Source organism: Pseudorasbora parva, chromosome 1 (assembly GCF_024679245.1).
Source record: "Pseudorasbora parva isolate DD20220531a chromosome 1, ASM2467924v1, whole genome shotgun sequence".
Classification (NCBI taxonomy): domain Eukaryota; kingdom Metazoa; phylum Chordata; class Actinopteri; order Cypriniformes; family Gobionidae; genus Pseudorasbora; species Pseudorasbora parva.
In genome coordinates this window covers 60,302,438-60,327,399 of record NC_090172.1, presented here as the reverse complement: position 1 = coordinate 60,327,399, position 24,962 = coordinate 60,302,438, and the positions used below count along the sequence as shown (strand labels likewise).

General features: G+C 38.8%; 1 protein-coding gene across 2 annotated transcripts; it reads right to left on the bottom strand.

Moving 5' to 3' along the window:
* epoa (erythropoietin a) lies at positions 1-24,926 on the bottom strand. Of its 2 annotated transcripts, none has more exons than XM_067452035.1 (5): positions 24,810-24,926; positions 6,971-7,101; positions 5,301-5,387; positions 4,137-4,301; positions 1-1,433 (listed from the first exon to the last, which is right to left on the bottom strand). In XM_067452035.1, the coding sequence occupies exons 1-5, from the start codon at positions 24,820-24,822 to the stop codon at positions 1,281-1,283; spliced, it is 549 nt and encodes a 182-aa protein (XP_067308136.1). In that variant the 5' UTR covers positions 24,823-24,926; the 3' UTR covers positions 1-1,280. The 2 variants fall into 2 exon arrangements, with proteins under 2 accessions (XP_067308136.1, XP_067308134.1); XM_067452033.1 differs by lacking the exon at positions 24,810-24,926 and adding an exon at positions 24,375-24,551.
* Positions 24,927-24,962: the final 36 nt, after the last annotated feature.

The window sequence follows — 24,962 nt, the reverse complement described above, 5'->3', positions numbered from 1 at the left end:
AAAAAATATTTAGTGGTGTGACTAAATTCCTTCAGAGGAAACAACATAACAAAAATGCAATACTTATCATCCAGTTATGGCTTAGGCATAATGTATGCCTATATAGTTCACTCTATCATAGCTTTTAAAAAAAGTACTGGCTTTCACATCAAATTCTTCATGTATTTACAGAACGGTGAGCATGTGTACTGGAACATCCTCAGCAGAGATGCTTCATAAGACAAAAAGAAAAACTTCCTTTCCCCTTGTTTTTAGCTAAGAATAATACTTTGTATTTGAATACCAAATAACATTGTGATGAACAGCAAAATAACAGGAAAAAACACACTTTGTTGCACCCAGACAGATGTAAAAAAAAAACTGGCTATTTATGAAAAAAACACACAAACACGTTGCACCGAAAAAGAGAAACTAAATGTCAACCTTACGATCATTTCCCAAAGGAAAGCATGCAGCGTTGAGCGTGAGGTGGAAGTAAGCCAGGATGTTCGTCATACGCTAATCAATATTTTTCCTGGCACCGGCGTTATCTGTACAAGACCGCGCTCATCGACGTAATTCAGACATGAGCTAACACAGAGCCTCATCAGCTCTCACGAACCAAAGCTTCCAGTTCCCCCGACACAAGCAGCAATCCAGTCCTTCTTCCTGTTCACCCCGAGTGACCCGTAAGATTTCAGCATTACAACCTTCCTCCCCTGACACTGAAACACATTCCTGGCAGCATTCTCAAAAGTCACACACATATACGTACACACACACACACACTTACACGGAAATGAGTATAAAACCTACAGTGCATAATTAATATCGATAAATAGTCTTCTCTATCAACAGTTCGACGTTTGGAGGTGCTTGAGGCCATGGTGGATGGAGGACGAGAAGTCTTCACTTATAGAAGAACCTGCAAAAGCCAGTGATTCCCGCTCTAGGAAATATAGAATCTATATAAATAATCACAATTTCATAAGCAATACAAAACACTTTTAAAGAGTCCCGGATAACCCTTCCCAGTCGAGCTGGGCGGGGCCATCAGTCAAATGGGGAAGAGGAGTGATTTCTTGCAGTTTTGGGGGGTTTAGACGCAGGTGGGTGTAGACAGCCATTGGGGGCGCTTAGCATTCTGGGCGATGTATTCTTTTTCCCTTTGTGAGTAAATCTTTCAAAGTGCTACAACTCCCGTCATTCAAACTTCGGCGACATATCCTTTGTAATAGTCCATATCCTGCCTCCTGATATGAGGAGCTCCAATTAGTTTGACTCTTGCCCTGAATTGTCTATCAGCTGACACCTTGACGGCAGACAGGTGCATTGGCGAGCAGAAGACGCACTTTTCCCCGCAGGAAGTTGACGTGGACTTGAAACAGCTCTGAGACTGAGGATACTTTCTGCGTCTCCTTGTCTTCTCCACCACTGGTTGGAGCTACATATTCCTGAGAGACAGAGAGAAATTAGTTATTTTCATTTGATAAAATTCTAACTTTTCTGTTAAATAAAGGAACAGATCACCCAAATATTAAAATTCTGTCATTAATTCCTCACCCTCATGTCGTTGGACACCCGTAAGTCCTCCGTTCATCTTCACACACAGATGAAGATATTAGTGTTGAAATCCGATGGCTCAGAAAGGCCTTCATTGACACCAATGTCATTTCCTCTCTCAAGACCCATAAAGGCACTAAAGACGTCGTTACAAAGCCCATCTCACTACAGCGGCTCTACAATCATTTAATAAAGACATGAGAATAGTTTTTGTGTGCATAAAACCTAAATAATGACTTATATAGTGATGGGCCGATTTCAAAACGAAGCTTCCAAACCGTTATGAATCAGTGAATCAATTCATGATTCAGATCGCCAAAGTCACATGATTTCTGCAGTTTGACATGCGATCCGAATCATGAATCCATACGCTGATTCATAACCGTTCGAAGCTTTGTTTTGAAATCGTCCATCACTATATCAGTCGTTATTTCGTTTTTTTCCGCAAAAAAACTACTCTCGTGGCTTCATAAAATGATTGTAGAGCCGCTGTAAAGAGACGTCTTTAGTGCCTTTATGGGTCTTGAGAGAGGAAATGACATTGGTGTCAATGAAGGCCTTTCTGAGCCATCGGATTGCAACACTAATATCTTCATCTGTGTCTGAAGATGAACGGAGGACTGATGGGTGTCCAACAACGAGGGTGAGAAATTAATAAGAGAATTTACATTTTTGGGTGAACTAAACCTTTAAAGCTGAAGTAAAAAAAATATATAAATAAAATGTAAGATTGAAAATGTTGCCTTTAAAGGGGTTGTAGTTTTTTAGTTTATTTTTAGCTAAAAACACTTAGTTTAAAAAAATATATATGTGCTCATTGATGTATATTTACTTCTTTCAAGTAATAATGTATTCTCGTAAGTTTATAATATGCCATTGGAAATACATACGGGTGAGGGGTTCGAATGCCGGTCGCCATGTTTCCCTCCATCTTGAAAGTACAATAGCCAAAGAGGGACATACCCGTAAATTTAAACTTCGCTTTTCGCGTTTTAACACTCGATGGCACTCATTGACGAGGTCGAACTGGATGCCATGTTAATCTTGGACTAAATCGGCCACCGTAGGAGTTAAAACGAAATCGGAATTGAGAGGAACAGAAACTAATATTCACTGGATTGTCATATTACTTTACACTGCTAGATGGGGGAAAATATCACACAGTGTAGCTTTAAGTGTGTAATGTTGCTGTTTGAGTTCTTCTCTATATCAGTGTCACCGTTTAAGTCCGAGGTTTTCTTCCGGGAAATAACACGTCACAATATTCCTCATTTGAATAATTCCCGCCCAAGGCATATGCAAACTAAAGGAGCGGGGCCTGGTTGAATTAGTTAGCAGTGTGTTGAAACTCAGTTAAAATAACATTTCCACGAATCCTGATTCTGATCCTGCAGACCAATCAGAGCACATTGTGCTTTTCAGGAGGAGGGGCTTCATAGAGACAGGAACTAATCAGAGCGTTACTGACAGACTGGGAAGAGAGGAGCCGCAACAAGGGAAAATATTTCGGAAAATAATGTGTTTTTTAACATTCAACCATGAAAACCTCTTCTAGTAGAGCCAAAAAGACTTCATAAAAGGGCATAATAGGTCCTCTTTAAGTTGAAGCACCAACATTATTAAATGGTAATAAATAAAAAATAAAATAAAAATTAATTAAACCTAAATAGCAACATAAAAAAATGGCAAATAACAAAATGACTAAAATTAGAATGAAAACTAAAATGATAAAATAAAAGCTAATTCAAAATATTAATAAAACTAAGATAACACTCACTCAAACATTATGTAACCATTTTACACTTTAGACACACAAATTCACGCTTTAAAAATGTAAGCAATATTTCTGTAGTCACTGTAAGATGAGGGTACTGGTCATTTTCTGCCAGGATATTTTTCGTTAGGTTTATGGACATTTCCATTAACCATAAAACACAACATGATACAATGAGTAATTGAAAATTTGCAACAAAAGACAAAACAAAATCAATATGGAAAACGTAACGCTGTGACACACACAATCAAAGTGACGAACATGCGCTCTTCCTGAAGTCTGTAGTGCACTGCACTTGATTAGCATAACATCCATTTCCTGTTCCCGTATCGCTTGAGCAGTCGAGCATGACACTCGCAATGCCAAGGTCATGGGGTTTGATTCCCAGGGAACAGACAAGCTGATGAAATTATGTAATTCATATTGAATCAAATGTATAGCTTTGATTTAAAAAAAAGCATCTGCCAAATTCAAATTCAGTTGTAAAGTGTATTACCTTAAGGGTTAATGAAGACTGATGCTCATTTCAAAACTAACGCTACCGTTCAAATATTTTTTGTTTCAATGTTTTGAAAGGAATTAATACTTTTATTCAGCAAGCACCATTATTTTGATCAAAAGTGTCAAAATACTATTTCAAATCATTTCAAACAAATAACATCCATCAAAGGCTGGACTAAATTTGCATCACGGGACTAAATTACATTTGACATTATATTACAATATAAACAGTTATTTTGGCTTGATGTTCCACAATATCACCGCATCAAATAAATGCAGCCTTGATGACCATAAGAGACTCGAGGTCTGTGTAACTCACCGGTATGCTGAGACTTCGCAGCACTTGTCTGATGCTGGCCATGTTTCTAACACTGCCATCTATGTGGGATTGTATCACTTCGGTCTGATTAAATGCCTGTAATGAGCCGATGGCCTCGTTCAGCACGTGTAAGCCTGACTGGACCTCCTGAGCTCGCTCCTCTATCTGAAGAGACATACAGAAGAGACGAATATTAAAGGACAACTCCGCTGAAAAATAAACCTAGGGGTAATTAACAGATGGTTACCGAGTAGATCGTTCTCTGGAATGCGTTTTCATGAAAATCGAATGTAAAGAGTTTTATCTCTAAAAACAGATTAGCTTATAACGCTTGTCTATGGGGCACAGGGTAGGTGAAATTAAATCGCTAGTTAATACCACTAACAAGGCTCAAAATAGCCTCACACTAACAGAGTAGCATAATGAGGGTCCCTACATGCAAACCGAAGCATTGGGAACTTTGTAAGTGTTAAAACAGTTTAATATGAAGATGCTTTATAAAGAGATTACATTACGTGTTTACAGACAGGCGCCATCTTGGAAAACAGTCTCGACGAGTCGAGCCACGAATGCTGTGCTAAGTAAGCTGGTCGATAAGTTTGTGAAATCTAATTACATGGAAATGCATTAATTATATCTGTTTATTAAAATATATGGTTGACTAACTACAAGGGAAGAAGGTCGCATATGAGATTTCAAGTCAGTTCATTACTTAGCACAGCGATCGTGGCTCGACTCGTCGAGACTGTTTTCCAAGATGGCTGCTGTCCGTAAACATGTAATGTTCTGTCTTTATAAAGCATCTTCTTATTAAACTGTTTGTACTCTTACAAAGTTCTCAATGCGTCGGTTTGCATGTAGGGACCCTCATTATGCTGCCGTGTTAGTGTGAGGCTATTTTGAGCCTTGTTAGTGGTATTAACTAGCGATTTAATTTCACTTACTCTGTTCCCCATAGACAAGTGTTATAAGCTAATCTGTTTTTAGAGATAAAACTCTTTACATTCGATTTCATGAAAACAGATACCCAGAGAACGATCTACGTGTAACCACGTGTTAATTACCCCTAGATTAATTTCTCACCGGAGTATTCCTTTAAAACACTGATTTTGGAAATGACTATTATATTACAATCTTCACAAAATGAAGCTTTGTGTCACTTACATTCATCGCTTCCCAGACATCAAAATCAACTCTGGTCAGAGGAACAGTGAAGTTTGTTGCAGTGCTGCAATCATCCTTACAAGCTCTCTGCGATAACAAGAACATTCACACGGTGAGGACCCTTAGCTCGACAATGTGTAAGACTAAAATTGCACAGATGCAATTCGCTCATACTCACCCCGTAAACACTCATTAATGCATACAGTACGGCTCTACATGTAATTCAGAAAAGACTGAAAGACTGTATGCGCAGAACTTAGGTGTTTTATTTGGTGTATCATGTTTTCTCCACTGAACCTTTAGGCCGTGTGTCCACCAAAGCTTTTTTAGGCAGCTGAAAGCGCAGCATTTTTTTCAGTTGAGACTCTTTGCCTCTATGATATATCTCATTTCACAGATAGCTTGTTTCTGTATTGATTCTATATACAAATGCTGATACAATGTACAGTATTTGCTCTGGCTCTGGTTTTAAATTGCTGCTGATGTTTTAGAAGCAGAATGTGGCGGTTGGTCGGTGTTGGATTTGTCCCGCCCCTCCTCCACTGTGATTGGCTGGGTGAAGAGTGACAGCGATGAGTGCGGGGTTTTGTTAAAAGTTGAACATTTTTTAACTTTCTGCGACCTGTAAAAAACCTTCTAAAAACGCATTGAAAACAATTGAACACAATCGAGTACACCAGCCAGCTGCGTGAAAAAACGCTTTGTTGGACACACGGCCTTAATGTGTTTTATTTTGTTGTCAAGAACAAATATATAAAAACATTGTAAGGACAAATACAAATGTATTTTAAAAATGGTGGTAATCAAATACATTTATAAATGTAACATTTTATTTAATCTTAAAACGTAAATAAAAAAATAATAATTATTTGTTGGTATATTTACGGTTTAAATTAAAACATATGAAAAATTATGGTTTAATTGATTTGATCATTACTTTAAATGATTATTATTATTATTATTATTATTATTATTATTATTATTATTATAGCTATTACTTTAAGAAGTACATTTTATGTGCAATTTCTTTCATCATTTCTTCAAGTTAGACTGAACCTTTATTTTGGCGGGATGTAATGTGAGTTTCTGTGTATTTTAATAAACTGTATTATTATTATTATTATTATTATTATTATTATTACTACTTGAAGTACACTCTACTGTGCAGTAGTAAAATATTTCTGTTGTAAAATTTATACAAACTTTTATTTTGACGGGTTGTTGAGAACACCACAGAGTTTCTGTGTGTATATGACGAATGGTGAAATGTTCGAGAAGCGCAGCCTAAAAATTCAGGCACATGAATTATTGTAAACCCCCTAAGGGACCCCCAAAGTCTACTTTTTTTTCCCCCCAGCCCTCTCAATTTGAGCACTGGTATTAACTCAAAAATGGGCAAATTCTGTGACGTTTTGCTTTGCACATCAACTTCCTTTTGTGACTGGATTCCGTGATTCGACCTGTGTCGTTTCGCAACACAGACGATGTGAATTTATGAATGAAAGTGTAAAAGTCCTGTCACAAAAGATTTTGTAATGCATCCTCATGCTTTTTTAAGTGGGTATACGTAAATCCTTAACTTTTCCTAGTGGGTATACGGTGTGAATTCCAATGAAATGTGTTTACAAGACCACAGCTTTTTTAGCCGTCGCGTGCCTCATGTGTCTCACCATAGCAGCTTCTGCATCCCATGCCTCCTTAATGTAATGGTCGAGGACGCGCAGGTCGCAGATGGGGCGTAATGGGGAGGACAGGCCTGGATGGGTCCACTCCAGCACCATCAGCAGTAAGGCAAAGAGTCCTGATAAACACACACACACGGAGCAGATGAAGATCAGTTCAAAACCAATTCAAAAACAGCACTTTTACACTTTCTCTCTAGCAAGAGCACTCAAGCCAGAACAGATTCAGGCGTGCTTTTCCCAAAAGCATCGATAACCAAATATGTATGTTGCATGTTCTGTCATTAGCTCTTGAGAGCATCGAAACTTAATACGTTTTTCTATTTATGACATATTTTTGCAGCATTGAGCAATGTAGCCAATCACAAACATATCCGATGATTTCTTGAATGCAATGGCCAATCAGTGTTTAAGTTAGAATCCCCTCAACACTCAAAAAAAGTTTTTGTCCAGTGCCAAGATCTGTACACTCACTCCTCTTGTTATAATTTAACTTTGAACAAAAAGTGTAGACATTTTGTAGGCTAAATAAGATATTTATTGTGCAGTCTGCTTAATTGATTAGCAGAACCGCTAGAAGCTAGATATTTTACTTCATAAAATTTTAAATATGGACATTTTTTTTGTGTAAAAAACCATCAATCCACTTCAGAAGGCTTTTATTAACCCCCCAGAGCCGTGTGGAGCACTTTTATAACGGATGGATGCACTTTCTTCGGCTTAAAATTGTGGGCTCCCATTCACTGCCATTATAAAGCTTGGAAGAGCCTGGACATTTCATAATATAACTCTGAATGTATTCGTCTGAAAAAATAATGTCTAGGATGACTTGAGGATGAATAAATCATGCTTGGGGTTATTTTCAATTTTGAGTGAACTATCCCTTTAATGACAGTCCTATCTTGTTGAACTAACATGGTCCAAACGACAGAGGTGTGACTGAGACTAGATAGTTTGTTTCTACAACACTGCATTGTGCTCTGGGGGTTTAGCAGTGAGTTTTATTGTACACACACACACACACACACACACACACACACACACACACACACACACACACACACACACACACACACACACACACACACACACACACACACACACACACACACACACACAGAGGCTGTCAAATGTAACATAACCCACTCTGCAAACCCCCTTTCTGCCATAGTCATTGTTATACAGACACCAGCAGAGACTTCAAGACTCTTCAGGCAAATTCACACCGCACTGACAGACACAGGCCAATGGTACCAATCAACAGATTACGTCACGTCTCAGACATTACAAAACCAGACAAATGGCGATTTAACATGTTCAATCTGTGAAAACAAGTGCCGACCAACGGCAACAGATGTAGACAGAGGTCGCACACTGATCCGACTAAGTGTCAGTTGCTGCTGTTCGCCGTTTGTCGGTGAACTGTGAACAGACCTTTAAAGGCAAATTCACACTACACTAACAGACGGAGACAAATGCGGACAATCACAAGATTACACCAAGCCACTTCTCAGACCTTCCACCACCAGAGAAGCACTGACAGACACCAGAAAAGTCTCTGTAAATAAATAAAACACTGTAAAAAAGAATAGGGCTGCAAGAACTAATCGATCACTCTTAAAATTGCTGGGTTAAAAACAACATAAGTTGGGTTGAAAATGGACAAACCACCCCCAAAATGGGTTGCTTTAAACCAACGATTGGGTTGTTTTAAGCAAAGATTTAACCTAACTGCTGGGTTAAAACAACGCATTTTTTGGGTTTGTCCATTTTCAACCCAACTTGGTTATGAAAATAATCCATTTGTCCATTTTCAACCCAATGTTAATGAAAATAATCGACGAATTTGATAGTCGATTGGTCGTCTCTGTCTGGAAATCATCCGCCAGTAACATCGCTTTACATTAGTGAATAACCCAGTTCTACAGATAAAACACATAATAGAAAATAGCAGGACACAGAGCGGGAAAGAAAGAAAGAGGAAATATTCAAGTTGTTTGAATATATGGTGCACATTAACACCAACAATGTCGTAAATACAAGTGGGAAGCTGTTCTTTAAGCCCCGATCTTTACGAGTTGATGGCATGTCAGTGGAATACACTCTTAAAAATAAAGGTGCTAGGAAGAACCAAAGTGGGGTTTTCCCGGTGATGCCATAGGAGAGCCATTTTTGGTTCCCTGAAGAATCATTTTGTGAAAGGTTCTTTAAAGAGCCATTTTATAGTCTAAAGAGCCTTTCTACGCTACAAAGAACCTCTGTAATGGAAACGTTTTTTGGATATTAACAGTTTTTCATGGAACCACACCCCGCCAAAGATCCTTTGTTTTTGTAAACACAACTCTAGCAGAATTTTGTGAATACGGAAGGTGGTGTGGGAGAAGCTAGATATTTTACTTTATAATATTTTAAATATGGATATTTTCCTTACACAAACTCATTGATTCGCTTAATAAGGACTTTATTAACCCCCCAGAGCCACTTTCTTGGGCTTTACATTTTGGGCTCCCCTTCACTGCCATTATAAAGCTTGGAAGAGCCTGGACATTTTACTCAAAGGTATTTTAGCAGTGATATTCTCAGGCTTTTCTATTTACAGCGAAGTTAGCTAATCACCTGCATTCAATATGATAGCATTGTATGACTATCTTATGTAATGATTAAGTTTACAGTGGCTTCATAATGTAAATAAAAACATAAAAAAGCAAAACACATGATGCACATTTCTTTGTTCTACATTTTCTAGAAGTACAGTTTTAGAACCTTGCTTGTATTTTTGTGTAAATAATTAAGAGAAAGTACACCGCCATCTCACTCAGATGGAAGGGACTTGAACGCATTTGCCGCCGTAAACACGACTTCCCACCTCGTAAATACGAACTTCCCATTAGATCTGCAATTCTGCATGTGTTCCTGCATATAGCCTCTAGGGGGCAGTGGGTGAACAGGATGTGAAGCGGTGAATGCAAGGAGAGAAGAGGAATAAAACTAGACCTGCATGTGTTAAAGATGATCCAAGACTCTAGGCATCCAAATAACACAAAAGGTACATTATCCTAGTTGTCTGAAACATGAGAATGCACAAACCAAAGCATAACCGTTTACCGCATTTTACCCTCTCTGAAGGGGTTTGACAGATGCTAGTGCTGTTGAATGCTTTTGACATGTTTTCCTCAGTTCATAACCTTATAGTTTATGGTTATATCCTAATCTGGGATAAATGCTACAAAGTGAGTATTTCCATTTTGCATATTCTGAGAACAAGCGTCTCGTTAAACTTCACAGACTTCAATGAACGAGCGCCAGTGGGCGCATGCATGCCAAACTAAAGTGCACATTTTGCTAAAATATGTCATCTGATTAAATTATTTTTTTTTTTAAAGAAAGATTAATCAATTATCAAAGTAATTCAATATAATAAGAACTTTGGCAAATAAGACATAAGAACCAGCTGGAGAAAAGGTCAAGATTTAAAGCAACTGAAAACAGGAGAATTCATAGAGAAAACACACCCACACAATGCTTGATCGTCTGTCTATCTTAAAGAGACAGATTATACAGAAAGAGTGTTTGTGTATGTCTAGTCTACAGCCTTTAATCCTCATCACATGCTTGTCAGACTGTATGAAGCCTAATGTCCGATAAAAAATACATATTTGCAGTGGCAACAAATTGTAATTCTAATCTTTACCTCTCTTTATTTTGCTGAGCTGAAACCATGAGATTCAGCATTGCTCGTCTAATTTTTAGGGCAAGAGTTAATAAATGTTCATCCTATGTAGCTAGTCATGCGATTGAGCCGCTTTTATTTCTTATTGGGACATGTTGAATGCACTCTTTCAGCTCTGGCAGGCTGTGACGCAATAAGACTCTGATAAAAGCAGACGTACCCTCTGGAGATGCTCTGATCTTGAGCACATGAAGCACTTCAGGTTAGGCCAAAATTGCATAGAACGTCAATGATCAGAATTTTCCTGAGACAAGAGCGGGTGTGAGTTTTTCGGTTGGCCTCAGCTTGACGAATCCCTTTACTGCTGATCTTGGCAGAGAATGCCGTTTTGTCACGAAGGCAACAGAGGTTCTGTTGACATGACATGACCCATGACCTATCGGAAAAAAAACCAAGAACTGCTACAGAAACACACAGAGTCTGTCTGAATGCTGCAGAACGCACGTCCACCATTTAATCAGCCAATCCCTGACAGCTTTTCCCGGAACTAGACCTATATTTTGTCGGACCAAGTCTCCAGCGTTTTACAGTCATGTAATTTAATTAAATGAAGCAACTTCTGTGGTCTCCCACACCTAAACATATGGATATTATCTCTGTAAACAGCCGTCTCTCATTCAGTTAGTGACCCAGCTACGACGAGGTCACTTCCAGACCACCATGCATGGATTCTGCTGCATGCCCCAATATATGCGTTTGGTTTAGTCACACTATAGAAGTCTGGGATCTTTTTACATTTTTAAAAGAAGTCTCTAAGGTTCACCACGGCTGCATTTATTTGACCAAAAAATATAGGTAAACTGTAATATTGAGTTTTCTATCATAATATATTTATGTTGACTACTATTTATGCTTATTATTATTCTTCTGAAACTAAATTTAATTGGTATCTCCTTCTAGGAATTTCAAACAACAACCAGCAACCACCAAACTTCGGGTCAGACCTACAGGCTGTTCTGACTCGGGTTGTTATATATTTTCGAAATGATCGGACTTAGTTTTCATTAATCAGACGATCAAAAAGTCCCATAGACTTTCATTGAGGGGGTCAAAACTTATATTATATAATATAATTTATACAATATGGGGTCCTTGGAGTTATTTTACACCCCACCCCCCCAAATGAAGTTCACAACGAACGCGTTTTTTCATTCCAATACGCTACTTTTCCATTGTTTAAAATTGTTCCACGCGCTAGACCAATGTTATTCAAAAAGACTTAAAAAATGGGTCGCCAGGATGATCTAAGCAAAATGGAGTTACATTAAAAATTAAAAAAATAACATTTTTCACAAAATCATAGTATACACTCACTTAAAGGATTATTAGGAACACCATACTAATACTGTGTTTGACCCCCTTTCGCCTTCAGAACTGCCTTAATTCTACGTGGCATTGATTCAACAAGGTGCTGAAAGCATTCTTTAGAAATGTTGGCCCATATTGATAGGATAGCATCTTGCAGTTGATAGAGATTTGTGGGATGCACATCCAAGGCATGAAGCTCCCGTTCCACCACATCCCAAAGATGCTCTATTGGGTTGAGATCTGGTGACTGTGGGGGCCATTTTAGTACAGTCAACTCATTGTCATGTTCAAGAAACCAATTTGAAATGATTCGAGCTTTGTGACATGGTGCATTATCCTGCTGGAAGTAGCCATCAGAGGATGGGTACATGGTGGTCACAAGGGGGTGGACATGGTCAGAAACAATGCTCAGGTAGGCCGTGGCATTTAAACGAACCCCAATTGGCCCTAAGGGGCCTAAAGTGTGCCAAGGAAACTACCCCACACCATTACACCACCACCACCAGCCTCCACAATGGTAACAAGGCATGATGGATCCATGTTCTCATTCTGTTTACGCCAAATTCTGACTCTACCATCTGAATGTCTCAACAAAAATCGAGACTCATCAGACCAGGCAACATTTTTCCAGTCTTTAACTGTGCAATTTTTGTGAGCTTCTTTCTCCTATTTGTAGTGGAGATGAGTGGTACCCGGTGGGGTCTTCTGCTGTTGTAGCCCATCCGCCTTAAGGTTGTGCGTGTTGTGGCTTCACAAATGCTTTGCTGCATACCTCGGTTGTAACGAGTGGTTATTTCAGTCAAAGTTGCTCTTCTATCAGCTTGAATCAGTCGGCCCATTCTCCTCTGACCTCTCGCATCAACAAGGCATTTTCACCCCCAGGACTGCCGCATACTGGATGTTTTTTCCTTTTCACACCATTCTTTGTAAACCCTAGAAATGGTTGTGCCTGAAAATCCCAGTAACTGAGCAGATTTTGAAATACTCAGACTGGCTCGTCTGGCACCAACAACCATTTCAGGAGATTGTCTTGACCAGGACCACACCCCTAAAAGCATTGAAGCAACTGCCATGTTATTGGTTGATAAGATAATCGCATTAATGCGAAATTGAACAGTTGTTCCTAATAATCCTTAAAGTGAGTGTATATGCCGATATAAAAGGAATAAATATACTAAATATATTTGCCTTCATTTAAATGAACAGATTAACAAAAAGAACAGAAAAACGGCGCTCAGCAAACAAGTTCACAGAAACGAAACCCAGACGACAATCTTGTTTCGATCTTGTTTTCTTTATTTTAGAATAGAATGATGTGCAATTAGCAATTTTGAACAATGTCCTACACTTCTTATCTGTATGACCAAAATGACGAAGTATTTTCTGTTTCCTCCGTTCGATTGCGGCGACGCCTCACGTGCACACAACATATTCCATTGTTGTGTGTGCATTGCATTGCAAACTTGACATTGCAGCCTGTTCATTATCAAAATAAAATAGTCAAACTAACATATAAGAATATAGTAGTCTTTAGTTTTAGTTTAGAGTCAATAGTTTAAAAAAGTCAGTAGGCTACAATTTGTGCTATTTAGTGTGAGCGCCGCCTCTCCGCTGTGGTGTCCCATATATAGCTAGATCAAATTAGTGCAGAATTAACTTTGCATTGCAAACGTGTCAAGGATCAAAGGCGGTTGTTAAGAAAAGAGTTGAGCTGATATTTGTGCCATCTAGTGGTTTAATGGATAATACAGTCAAATGGCTCTTTGTAAATAAGTATTCTTATGCTTAGCTTGACTTGTTTGAATGTAAATGGTTGTAGGCTTAGTTATGGTATTATATAGATAAAAAGTTTGAAAACCACTGTGCTAGATGGACGTATATAAGCATTGCACTCATGTCTTGCATCTTTTGCTGACATGGCGTTCCAAAAATGTGGTGCTCAAGTTAAAATTAGTTCAACTTTTAAAAACGTGTCTTGAGACCTTGCATTTTTTCCCATTCCACTTGTCAAATATTGCCGAATCTTGCGTGTTTCAAAGCAAAAATGTGGTATGTGTAAACAAGCCCTAATAGAGTATTTAAAGCACCCATGTAGTCAATAATTCTATCCCTTAAAACTCATCTTTGGTCACCAAAATGGCAAATTTAAATGTTTTTTTCCTGTGAAAAATGTAGGGGTGACCCCTAATAGTCGAAGATTCGATGCATCGATATGCAGGACCGGATTCGACCACTGATCTCATTGTCGAATCTTCGCAGGTTTTATGAAACAGGGATCATACCATTTTGGCAATATGGGGGTGCTCAATATTAGTGTTATAAAGACGTGTCGCGGCGATGAGCGATCGCCCCTTTAAGGGCACTGAACTTCGCACCGGACGCGCTGTGCCGTGGGGCGGCAGTGGCTCAGTGGTTCATGTAGGTTGTCTACAAACCAGAAGGTTGGTGGTTCGATCCCCGGTTCCACCTGACCAAGTGTCGAAGTGTCCATGAGCAAGACACCTAACCCCAGCTGCTCCCGACGAGCTGGATGGCGCCTTACATGGCAGACATCGCCGTCGGTGTGTGAATGGGTGAATGTGAGGCTATATGTAAAGCGCTTTGGATGGCCATAGGGTCTGTTGAAAGCGCTATATAAATGCAGTCCATTTTTTAAAAATACGAACACATATAAACCGACGCCGGCATTCGGCGCCTGTCCACGGCGATTAAATGTATATTTCCCTCAAATCGTGAATGTACATACTGATATCACCCTGTGCTACAAGATACACTCATCGTGCAGCTCTTCTGTCAGAAGTCGATTCAAAATTGAGCTCGCGCGTATATAATGTTCACGTCTGCCTGGTGTGAGATCCTGAGACACGGCGCTGAGCTTCAGTCCGGTGTGTGACCCCTCTTCAGGCACAATCGGCTTAAGAACGTGCATATAAACGCACTCAAAGTGTTCTTTTCCTCTCTAGGCAGGTACTTTTTTTTAGGCTTATTTATCAAAATGTTCTTTTAAATATTTGTGTGATGTTCTGTGTTTCGATCACAGCTTTTAAATGTTACGAGAGAACGGTTAATTTACGAATGTGTAGTGTAGCCTAGTTTTGATCACTTTATTAAAAGTGGTGGCTGTGTGTGGTGTGTAAAGTAAAATAAAAATAGTCTTAGCCTCCTGCTGACTATAGTCCTGCCGTTTATACCGTTTATTTTTTTCCGGTCTATGGTTTACACACACATAGATGATTCGACTATCGGTCGACCATAGAGAGATTCGAAAATTCTGATTCGAATGTGTAAATCCTTAGTCGGGGACACCCCTAGAAAAATGTCTTCATGCCTTAAAATAGCTTGAATGTAACTCTACACCTTTGCTTCATTTAGTATATGCGGATTCATGACTATGCAAAAGAGCCCCGCCTCCACTCACTCACACAGCAGAATAGCTGCTCCACTTGCTCAAACTTAAGCCCCTTTCACACTGCACGTCAGACCCGCAATATTCCCGGAACATTGCCGGGCCGCCTTCTGTGTGAAAGCAACCACGTCCCGGGATTGATTACCGAATTCAACCCGGGTCGGGGACCTAGTAAAATTAAACAAGCAGAAATGTGCTCAAACTAGACACAAGTCGAGACCACGGAGCTCCTTACTATCCGCGCTGAAGCTGAGATCGCTCGCCATTATACGTCACATCCGGATGTCACGTGTCAACTCGACCCGGGACCGTTACGGGTTGTGTGTGAGCGCACATATTACAGTATTTCGCTGGCAGTGAGAATGGACAGAATCTAGCGTCCCGGGAACAAATGCCGGGTCACATTATCCATGTATTTGCCAGAATTGCAGTGTGAAAGGGGCTTTACTGAAGTAAATGCTGCACAATGATAAGTGGAATTACTAATTCAGTCATATACCGACAAAACCAAAATGTATTCCGATCCCTTCAACATTTTCACATCAAAAAAATTTCACTATAATTTTGAAAATGGTAATTAAAAAAAAGTTAAACTGTGTCAGAATACATTCATCTTGATAATATCAGATAGCTTTGATAGAACAGGATGTAATGGATTACAATCAACTAATCAGCTGTTAAATGAATTACCAATGTTCAGTATGTGGTGTAAAAGGCTGCATTAGCAATTCAAGAAAAAACACTTTATGCTGGGTACACACAAAAGGATTTTTAAACTCTACTGAGTTTCAAAATGTGAGACACCACAAACATGATGATAAGAAATCAGAGATTTAGCCATTTTGTTCCTCTAGTGTGTGGATTGCTGTGATGTGACCAGGAAAGCACAGCAAACACTAACAGATTCCATTCACAAATTACCGTCCCGTCTTTGAACACCGGAAATCTCGCAAAATCTCTCGCATCAAAACATCTCAAACGAAAAAAAGAAAACAAACATGGCGGAAACCGGCAAGATGAAATCGCGCTTATAGTGTGGAAAAGGAAACTATATAGATGAAGACATGGAGACAGAGAGAAAATTTACTTTACATATCTTCCATCAGCCTAGCCTGACAAGCCAGATCCACATCAAGATGTTTGGTCTGGAAACTCACCATTGACAGCTCAATCTGAGGGGCGGATAAACGGTTGTCTTTCAAACTCCCTCTGCACGCGATAGGATAGTGCTACAACCAACCAGAGCAACGAAGGTGAAGCAGAGCTTGTTAAAGCTAGTAAACATGTGAAGATTAAACTTTCGCCATATCCGGTCGGCAAAACTCAGAACACATCTTCCCTTCTTAAGAATGACTTCAGTGCCGTTCTTTGTTCTTTTCTCAGAGAAAAGTTTAACTCCAAGTCTTCCAGAGTCGCGGTCAGAGCTGATTCGAAAGACCGCCGTTCGCCAGTTTCTGTGTTTACTTGAAGCAGCAAACGCAACTTGTTCGTCATTATGTTAAGCCCCGCCCACCGACTCTGTACACAATGTGATTGGTCTGACCAGAGTTTGGTTTTTACAGCTCAGAAGTGTATTGAGAGTTGATAGACGACACTCACGGCAGTCTTTTAGTGTGTACCCCGTATAAGCACAACATGGTCAGGTCAAAGTGTCTGAATAATTTTGGTCCCAATTTTTTTCAAATAAATTTTACTGGTAGTCTTGTCTGGCTATCGCCAGACCGAGCTCAGTTTAAGATTGAACATTGGTCTGTGGAGTCTGCTCTGTATTTTCTACAGCACAAGAGGTGTGATCAACGGGCGTAGTTCAAGTGACTCTGTATGCAGTTGGATAGTCCTTCAACCAATCAGAACAAAAGAGGCGTGATCAACGGGCAATGATCCATCACTTCCCTATCCATCATCGTGTTAAACCCGCCAATAGCGTGCCAGGGGGATAAGCCCGTCTGTGATTGGTTCCTGTAAAAGTGTGACAGAAGCAGTAGAAATGAATGTACAGTTTTCCTGGCTGAGTTGCAGGGCCAAATCAAATTGCCGGCAGACCAGGCTGGGTTTACCTAGTCTACTGGTAGTCCACTGTATGAGGAATTTTGGGGTATAATACATCACGGTTTATTTTATTTTGCTATCCTCGCTTACATAAGTGAACTATAGTGTCCTGCATACACTAAAGATGATATCTAGTGTCTGAATACATTTGGTTTGACTGTATGTTTGAACTGATTCAGAAGAAGTGGAAGAGTCATGCTCGTCTACAAGTCGATGTATCAGAATAGTAATACATTTTAAAAAATCACTCTCTACAACGTCAAACACATAACCTAATTAATATGATTAGCCTTTTGCTCGACTATATTATCAGACAGCTGATAATGTGCTCCCGTTTGCCATTTCAGAGTCAGACAGCTGCCTTCTGAAAATCAGCATTAGGGCTGCACGATTTGGGGAAAATATATAATTGCGATTATTCTGGATAAAATTGCGATTGCGATTTAAAATGCGATTATTGTTATTATAATTTTTTTTACAAATGTAAAGTGTGTGTATTTAACATTTTGTGTTTTTATATTAATGTGACTAATAATAATTATTATGATTATTATTACTGCTAAAATATTTTTAAAAAAATAAGACGTATTACCATCACAATAACATTTTCATAATTACAAATAAAAAGAGCATGTCAGAATAAATATAACAATATAATACTAATAATTATTATTTTTGTAATATTTTACAGAAAACTTATTTTACAAAAAAAAAAAAATGCTGGGTTACCTATTAATATGCAGACAGCCTATAACTAAAAACATTAGAAAGGTCTAAGCCTAAGGAGTTATTGTAAAAAAATAAAATGTGTGTGTGTGTGTTGTTTATCTGTGATTTCAATTTCTTAAAGTCTGTCTTTAATATGAAATATGAACCTCTTGTGCATCCACTGTGGGGGAAAAACTCCTGTACATTGAAGAAAAACATGGATTGTCCAATAAATGTATAATTTTTTAAGTTTATTAAGTTTTAAAATGTATTAAGTATAATTTTTTCTTATTATTGATTATCCAAATTTTTTAATTCATACTGAAAGCTAGAGGGCGCCCTTGAGCGGAAAACGCCACATTTGCCTCAGAGAAGTAATGATGTTCTGTAAACAGAAGATAGAGACGCTTTGATTAAAGATGACGACAATAAACACGACTGCAGCAAAATATGGTGTATTTGAGTTCTTTAAGCCGTCAAAGGTATTTTCATAGTAATAAAGTGTATTATAATGCAGTGCTGATTGACATAGAATGCTATAAAATAACGCATCGTCTGCCTCACTCTGATGAGAAGCCACATCACAGCTGATATCAGCTCACACACACTCGCCTGACGAAATGAAGTGAGGTAAAACATGTTATTAAACGTTGTCTTTTGCTGAACAGGTTTATGAGCGCTTCACTAGTTTGTGAAGATGTTTAACTCGTGTTGCTTTTTTAACGCACGTTATAAACGACTCAAACTCGCAGTCTTTCAGAGGGAGCAGCGTTGATCACAGAGCCGCTCTTCGCTAACACACAGGGCATTTATTTATTTTATTTAAATCGCAGCCTCTGAGCTTTCATAATCGCACACAAGCCAAATCGCGATTGCGGTTCGATTTCGATTAATCGTGCAGCCCTAATCAGCATCCTTAGAAAAACTTTGAACAACTTAAAGCTGTACTTCTGCGTCGAAGCTACACCATAGGCTGTGTGTAGCGTAGCCTATGGCGTATCCTGACGCGCACCGCTGCTAAATTGTAACATTGCATCCATGAAGACTGCAAGCGCTGTGATTGGTCTGCTAGAACCCCTCCCCCAGGTTAAAAATATAATAATCTAATGATGTTGAACGCTCGCAATATGATAATTCATGCTAGCAATGTGCCAAAACATGTTAATTCATGACAGCAATGCGTTTAAACATGTTACCGATGTGGTATAACCTGCTAGAAACATGCTAATTAATGCTAGCAATGTGTTAAAACATGTAGATTCATGCTGGCAATGTGTTAAAACATACTAACAAAATAAAATAATGCTTGACATGTATTGTTTTTATGAGGCTTTAAAGCTTGTATAACCCCTCCACCCCCCGCCCCGAATGCCCCGAAACATCTCGCATTATTTGAGCACTGTAACGGAGCTCGATTCGTTTTGCCATAACCTGTGACGTCCACACACAACCATGGGACTGCTTTGTATTCAGATTCAAAAATAGTGCAATCCCTTTGTGAAGCTCTAGTGTCATTCACCTACTAGTTAAAACTCTATTTCTTGATATCAGTAATTGATACAGTTGATGGGAAAGCCTCAGGGCTTCGCAACGCTTCAATTCACCATCACTACTAGACATGCTAAGACATGCTAACAGCATGATAAAACATTCTAAGGAGCTTATAAAATGTTCAAACGTTCAGACAAGGCTTTATCAAGCGCCAAAGTCCAACCGGCAGAGCAGCGCGAGCAGATGCGTTTACTCACTGATCGATCACACGACCACTCAACAGCGCTGTGAAATCAAGTGAGATGTGCTTGAATTCAGCGAAGAACACAGATGTCACTGTGATGTAAACTAGTTTAAAGCCAGAATAAGCACTGACAAACAAGAGAAACACTGTGGCAACAATACAGAAGGTCATCATTTACAATGGATTTAATGTAGTAACACTAATTGCACCATGGTATTGTGACAGACATGGAATATTCGTAACGAATTTATTACATGCATTAAAAGAGTAATGGCATAGGCACAGTTTTTTCACTTTTGTGCTTGGGGGGACACACCTTGGGGTATAATTTATATTGTTATAAATAATAAAATTAATAATAATAATAGAATTGAACAATTAAAGGATTAAAAGGGATTTAAGGGAACAAATAAATACAAATGGTAAATATATATTTTTTGTGAATTATTTTTGTGTCAAAATCAAGGTCCAGTGTGAAAGGTCCTTTAGGCAACTATATATATATATATATAGTTGCTAAACGGACCTTTCACACTGGACCTTGATTTTGACACGAAAATAATTCGCGAAATGGTTTTATTTTCTTGATCAGCTGTTTTTGTAATGAGTGCTCCCACTTTACACAGTTTTTTTCCGCTTCAATGACGATTTGTTTTTAACACTCGCAGCGACAGAAAAGGCTTCAACCAATCACATACAAGGAAACAGAGGTCACTAAATGTCCAGTAGATGTCTCTAGCTATTCAATCAACATCAACCTTTGCCAGGCATCGCATTTCACATGAGATTACAGCTGGGAGTACATGCAAATCGCTGTAGGCCACAGACAATGATAACATAACCTTTTGAGTTAAAACTTGTTGATATTTTTCGAAACCTAATTGTGTCCGCGACTATGGAAAGTGAATGTGTTTCCGTCAGTACGACTGTGGCACTTAAATGTCTACATCATGACGGAGCTGGAAACGCTCCCTGAAGTGTGTGTTAGTCTCGTCAGATGCGGAGCTAATGCTATACTGTCTCTCGATTTTCTCTGAATTTCTCTGAATTTTCCCACGGACATTTGAAAGTAAGTGCAGAACTGGCCATGATAAAGTTCTAGCTCCTGTACGAGATTAGCATACTCCCCTTGAGACACTCTGTTCTTTTAAGTTTAAGTTCTTCTTTTCTGTCTTTTAAAGAAAATGAAAAGCTTGTCTTCACTGGATTATGAAGTGTCCATGTTTTTTAGCTTTCGCCGTGAATGATTTGAAAAGTTGTAGCTCTGAAACGTCACAGACGTCGCAAATTCGCGTTGCGGCTGATGTGAATTAGCCTGACAAGCCAGACCCACATCGAGATGAAGTTGGGTCTGGGGCCGCACCGTTGGAAGGGCTTAATCCAAGAGGTGGGTTGAACGTTTGTCTTTCAAACTCCCTCTGCACGCAATTGGATATCACTACAACCAATCAGAGCAACGAAGAAGGGGAAGCGGAGCTAGTTGACAGATTTAACTTTTAAAACGGCAAATGGCAAAACTCTAAACACATCTTCCCTTCTTAAGAATGACTTCAGTGCCGTTCTTTGATCTTTTCTCAAATAAAAGCTTAACTCCAAATCTTCCAGAGTCGCAGACAAAGCTGATTCGAAAGACCGCCGTTCGCCAGCTTCTGTGTTTTCAAGTAGCACGCGGAACCGTCACAACTCTGCCGTCATTATGTTAAGCCCCGCACACCGAATCTATACACGATGTGATTGGCCCGACTAGAGTTTGGTTTTTCCAGCTCGCAAGCCAACGAAGAGTTGCTGGACGACGCTGCAGATTAGATTTGCTGCCACTAGGGTGCGTCTAGATTTCTAGGCTAAATGTGAAAGGTTTTGATGCGAACTATTTGTAGAAAGGGCCTTAAGACTTGCATCTACTTATCTTTCCATGAGCTCTCAATCCATTGTTATTTTTTACGTTCTATGGTTGTGACAGTGAAAGTAATACCTGCCTTCTTTGAATTGATTGGCCATCTTGATCTTTTTGAAAGTAGAGCAGCCTAGAAATCTAGACGCACCCTAGCGGCAGCAAATCTAATCTGCCCGCGAGTGTCATCTAGCAACTCTCAATACTCTTCTGAGCTGTAAACAACAAACTCCTGTCGGGGCAATCACATCGTGTATAGAGTCGGTGGGCGTGGCTTGTCAGGCTGCCACTGAAGTAGAGCAGCCTAGAAAAATAATCAGCCCAAAAATTGAACTATTTTGTCATCCTAAAAACACAATCAGCTTTACTCATTCTACACTAAAAGGATAAGACAAATAAAATGGGAAAGCATTATTAATTTGTATTTATTTATTCAAAGCTCAGGCAAAACCATTGGCTCTGCTCTGAGTGGGCAGTGCGACCCCCGTCCCAAACTCTGCCTATGAGTAATGGAATATAATTACAGTATATTTTTGTCATTAATCTCTAGCATTTTTGTGCATTTATGCTAAATGTGTTTACTTTAGACTTCTGTTTTTAATAGACTAACATCATATAAAACATATAGTAGCATTTTACCAGGGTAGTGCTGTATGCGTGGTTTTAACTGTGGTTATCATGATCTAAATGTATGATACTATGGATGACCAGTGGTTTATTTTAATGAAACTCAAACAGTATAAATTATTATTGACCATATAAAACTGCGAGGTTGTTAAGAGTTTTGAATGTCAGATTTGTGAAAAGTTGACCTGTTTAGCAAGGATTTGTCATGTTCTGACAATAAAAGGGTGGTTTAAAACCACAATTGACGCTCTGGTTTCTACAACTTTCATTAGCAGCAAAAAGATGAATTTAAACATTTAAAGAAATAAAGATTCAACATTTATCATGATAATTATACGGTATTGATAAAAAAAACGTATCTTTCTAGTTTAAAATGTAATTTATTCCTGTGATCAAAGCTAATTTTCAGCATCATTACTTCAGTCTTCAGTGTCACGATCCTTCAGAAATCATTTGATGATTTTTTTTATAACAATGCAAAAGTTGTTACTGTCGTTTTTTATCCATTTTATGCATCTTTACTGACCCCAAACTTTTGAACGGTAGTGTAAACACTATATGTGGGTTATTAAATACAATTTTAGTGGGTTATAAAATATATTTAAAAAGTATACATAAGTGGCAAAAAGAGTGAAATCAACAGCCTATACTGGGTCATTTTAGTCACTTTAATGAAGGAAGTTCATTATGTTTTCAAGGGGCTACATAAATTACCAAAATTAAGCCATTAAAGATAATAAACCTAATTATTCACTTGTTTATAAGGCTAAACAGCCATAGGCAAGAGTTTGATTTAAAGAGAATAAACCTCATAGTCACTCAATGGAGAATGTGCTAACTCTCCATATCCTTGCACAAACACATGACTTGTAGACTCACTGAATGGCTAAAGGATAGTAACAGGAAGAGTGGGAGAGACTATATCCCATGCCTTTTACTCTCCATCAGAGGGAACTGTCCGTGTCTATGAGATTAAGAGCTTAAAGTTAGGATCTTAGCCAATGTTAAAGGTAACAGCGAAAGTGCCAACACTAAATGTCATCAACCAGAGTCTATTTTTGCCTTGCAAGAGAGAGCACTGTCAAAGTGGCAAGATTTACCCTTGATAATACCAAGGACCTTGACCTAAATAAATCAATTAGACCTTTTTTTATCATATACATTGACTGTGTGAACAGAAATCCATTACATTAAAATGATCATATTTAATTAAAGCGGACTTCAGCTAAGGGAATTCATTGATATCATCGTATTGGAAAGTACAATTAAACCTAATCTGCAAATTTATAATTTTTTGTACATCATGATAAGTTTTGTTCTTCTTCTTATTGAAGGAAAATCCATCTATGAACATCCCATCCCATGATCTGCATAACCATTTTTTTTTTCTTTTTCTGCAAAGTCACTCTCATTTTCTGAAGAGAATTTGCTAGTCTGTGGTGAACTTCTGATGATGCAGCAATTTGACATGAGTGACTCAGCTCTCATTGTAATGTAAAGCTCATGCTTATGAAGATGCCAGGTCATGCATGGGAATTTCCAACACAAATTGATTACAAGAAATACCGAGAGCTCAAAAAAACCCTTTTATGAATAATACCTTTCTTTGTTTTCCAATTAAAATGTGATTTGATTGATCGCTACATTTAAATTCTTAGATTAATTTTGATTTCGTATTATTAGGATTTTCACTTACATGCTTACATTCGTAGTTACAAAAATAATAATAATACCAGTAATAAAGTGATTTGTGTCCGTTTATATGTTGCCTACACGTGGATAAACTGTAAACGAATAACGTATTGCTTGCTATCTTTTCAATCGATATGAAATTAACGCGCCAAAACTAATAAAAACACAAATGACCGTTTGTTGCTAAGCGCACGTGTTAAGACAGTACCAAGCAATTTTATGTAAAAAAAAAAGTAAGGGTCTTACCTGAACCGTGAAACATTCGCAAAGCAACTTGGCATTTTTCAAACACATGATTAAAAATGACAAATATCGCGCAAAGACAGCTCCACCGGTGGCGCAAAAGACATGGATAGACTGGAGCACAGACGCATCCAGCCCTGCGCGCTGCTCCCACGTACTCTGTGAGACGCACACGCGATCAAATACAATGACACCGTCCCTTCCCAGGAGGCACGTACTCAAATCAGTTAGGCTTTGCATCACCATTCACCCTACTGGCAAGCTTTCAATGAATGTAAATCCCCCCCTCACTCAAGGAAAGCGAGTACGCAGAAAAGGTGGAATGCGCACACTAATGTCCTAAGAGGTGGAGAATGGACCTGTCAGCCACGAGACAGCTACAAAATGTTGAAGCTCAGGTAGGGAAAAGAAGATAACGAGGCCGTTTAATTTACTCACTGGCTATCTGCATCTCAGAATCTAGTCCTCACAGGATCCTCTCCGTTTTGTCCATAGCTCCGTCTATAGCTCGTTAATTGCAACCAAAGCTTTTTAAGGTATTGTCAGCACTCATCGGTTCCGTACTGCTTAGCTATTTATTTATTTTCAATC